General features: G+C 41.4%; 1 protein-coding gene across 1 annotated transcript in view; it reads right to left on the bottom strand.

Moving 5' to 3' along the window:
• Positions 1 to 329: 329 nt before the first annotated feature.
• The window catches only part of LOC101852014 (tensin-3), a gene marked incomplete at both ends in the record, with an annotated part of 14,136 nt that continues 11,285 nt past the window's right edge, over positions 330 to 3,180 (bottom strand). The window contains 2 exon segments of the mRNA XM_005097026.2: positions 330 to 413; positions 2,900 to 3,087. Coding sequence (XP_005097083.2) covers positions 330 to 413; positions 2,900 to 3,087 — 272 coding nt within the window.

Here is a 3,180-nt window from a genome sequence, read left to right as displayed (position 1 = left end):
CTGAGAGAGAGAGAGAGAGAGAGAGAGAGAGAGAGAGAGAGAGAGAGAGAGAGAGAGAGAGAGAGAGAGAGAGAGAGAGAGAGAGAGGGAGGGAGAGCAGGGTGGAGAAATAAGGGGAGACAGGGGGAAAGTAGGATGAAGTAATAAATAATATATCCAGAATATAGAAAAAAACCCAAAAAACCCCAAAACGCAACACATATTGATGTAGGAGGGGACAAAATACTGATGGATATAAATTTGAGCAAACCGGAAAGAGAAAAACAAATATGATCCAATATCGACTGCTTCTCTCGTTTCTCCAAAAACCGCACACGTCAATTGTTTACCTCCTCTGAGAAGGAAGCGGAAGTCCTCCCAGCTTGTCGTCATAGAAACGTTTCATGGCGAACCGGTCCAGAGCCTGGTCAGCACTGTCAAGATAAAGGAAACCCTCAATGTAACGTAAGTCAGAAGTATAGTGGATACAATAAAATCGAAGTCACAAGTGAGACGTGGTTAAAGTATAAGGGAAGAATAATAAATTAGCAATTATAAAGACAGAACATGATAGAAAATGAGTGTGTTTAAGGGGCCAAAAAGAGAAAAGAGAAAAAAAAATGAAATAAAGAGAAACTGTAGCTTCTAGTTTCAATTTTTTCCTTTTCTTTTTATCGTTTTAGTATATCTAGAAGGGAAAAAGAAATACAATTATAAGGAAGAGAAAACAAGACAAAGAAAGAAAAGAAAGAAAGACAAAAGGAACAAAGAAAAAATCAAAGAAAGTGAAGAAAAGGAAGCCGAAAAAAAGACAACTGCTTTAATCCTATTTGGGAAAATATAATACAGGCACCCAATTGTAGAATTTGCGGTTCAGATTTTATGCAGGTTGGTGCACAGACATTGGAGAAATAAGCAGAGAACAGAATACATTCAAACAAAAACACTTTAATATGATTATTGTACACGTTTTACATCCCCAACGACATTGTTTAGATGGTTTCTAGCGAACAGGCTGCTTCGGCCCTGCCCGTCTGGGCTAACCCGAGCACCCGGTGTGTTTTGCTCCGGCTTTCCTATCAAACCTCTATCGTCCTGATCTCTCCACCTTCTTTTTTGTGTGTGTTACTCTCTTGTAGCATCTCTAATCTTCGGTACTTTGTGACCTTATTGTGGTGCAAGTGTCGTAAAACTCTTACTAAACCTAACCTAACCCGAGCTAAGAGGTATACGACGTCCCACAAAAAGACGGAGGTACTCGATAAAGTTTTCCCCTCACGGGAATCGATCTCATGTCTCTCTCTCTCTTCTCCTCCTCCCCCCCCCCCCCAAAGCTTCCCATTGCGTGCGACGGCGAAGAAGGGCCTAACCGCTACACAACACAGACGCCAGAACCAAAAGCACGTGAATAGAAGCAAACAAAGACGTTTGTATTAGCACAAACAATTATTTGCACACACGCTTTGAGTAACATTCTCCAAAGCTCCGCAATCGATCTCCGGTCGTAAGAGGGCGTTATTGATCTCTGTAGTTAACTCAACAGCATTATATATATCCCTAAGCACACACACACTCACACACACACACACATACACACACACACACACACACACACACACACACACGCACACACACACGCACGAAAACACACATACAAACACACACACCTCTTTGTAATCATGTGAACTTTCAAGAAGATCTCAATTTATATAATACTAAAAAAAATAACAATTCATTCCATTACATTAGTGTTATGAGCCCTGTCTACACGACACATTGGCTGCGATAAATTGTCTGGATCATGGGCTTAGACTGCAACCATTCACACAATATCCTGGAGGGTGAATGTGGAGGTTATCGTGACCTTGACAGGCATGAAGCCTTTGTTTGCGCGGTAAAAACCCCAGAAACAAATGGAGGCGGGTCAGAACAATGGTGGCCATACAAACAGGTGTTGACGAAATTGTTTTTTAAGCATGTCGCCATGTTTTATTTCGTTTAGGAGGATTCGTGTTGCCGTTCATTGGTTTTTGTTTTAGAAGGTTCCTTCCAATCGTGGAGACGAAAGAGTTGACTTGTGAGGAGAAAGGAAACGTGTCTGAACTTTGACCTTAAACTTGGCCAAAATTTAAAAATATAAATGGGACTGCGTAACGTTTGATCTAACCCGTTAGGAAATGTTAAAACGTAAACTTTATGCATGTATGTGCCATCTCGGATCCTCTACAGCTGACTGATGACCGACGAGTCTCATTATAACAATTAGTAGTAGTAGTGACAGTAGTCTACAGCTACTGCTTCTTCTTCTTCTTCTTCTTCTTCTTCTTCTTCTTCTTCTACTACTAATGCTACTACCATTGCTACTGCTACTGCTACTACTGCTACTACTACTGCTACTGCTACTACTACTACTACTACTACTACTACTACTACTACTACTACACATATCTGAAGTTCAACTTGTTTTTTTTTGACAGTTGAATCTATGGTTCCCACACAGTCCTGGGAGCCCCTAACAAGCATTGCTGAAGCAGCGTTCCTTCTATATGATTTACAAAAACATTTCCAACATCTGAAAAATGTTATACATCAAAAGATTGTGGAGTAGGGCGTCGAACATTCAAAACAACTTATTAAAAACTACACCGATCTAAAGTGAGAGAACGCGGGAGTTTGATCGTTCTCAGCACCCTTCAGAATTCGGACACGATACACCATGGTTTTAGTTTTAGTAAGAAAAGTTTTACTACACAAATAGACCCTATACGTGTCTAAGATTAGAGATAATACTAGAGAGTAACATCCAAAGAAAAGAAGAAGGAGAGATAATTATGAAAGCTCTTCGACAGAAACAAAAAAGGAAGGAGCGAACCACACCAGATCACCCACCAACCACCCTTGACCTTCACGGTTTATTTACCTGGCACAGATGTTGCTGTAGTGCATGTAGGCAGCGATAACGCTGGCGATGCGGCTTCGGCCTCCCTTGCAGTGCAGCACCACCACATTCCGCACGTCGGCGTTGAGCCAAGAGTCGATGGCCTTGCACAGGGAGCACAGGCGCTCCAGGGGTGGTGCAAGGTGGTCTGGCCAGCCATAGTCTTTGACCTGGTACAGTAAGAGAGGGGATAATTATCTATTATATTACACTGTCAATGATTGGCTTGAATAATAATGCTAATATTCGTTTGTATTTTAAGG

The sequence above is a fragment of the Aplysia californica genome, unplaced genomic scaffold (assembly GCF_000002075.1).
Source record: "Aplysia californica isolate F4 #8 unplaced genomic scaffold, AplCal3.0 scaffold00145, whole genome shotgun sequence".
Lineage (NCBI taxonomy): Eukaryota > Metazoa > Mollusca > Gastropoda > Aplysiida > Aplysiidae > Aplysia > Aplysia californica.
Note: the sequence above shows the minus strand (reverse complement) of the source record. Positions and strands in the feature narration are given on the sequence as shown.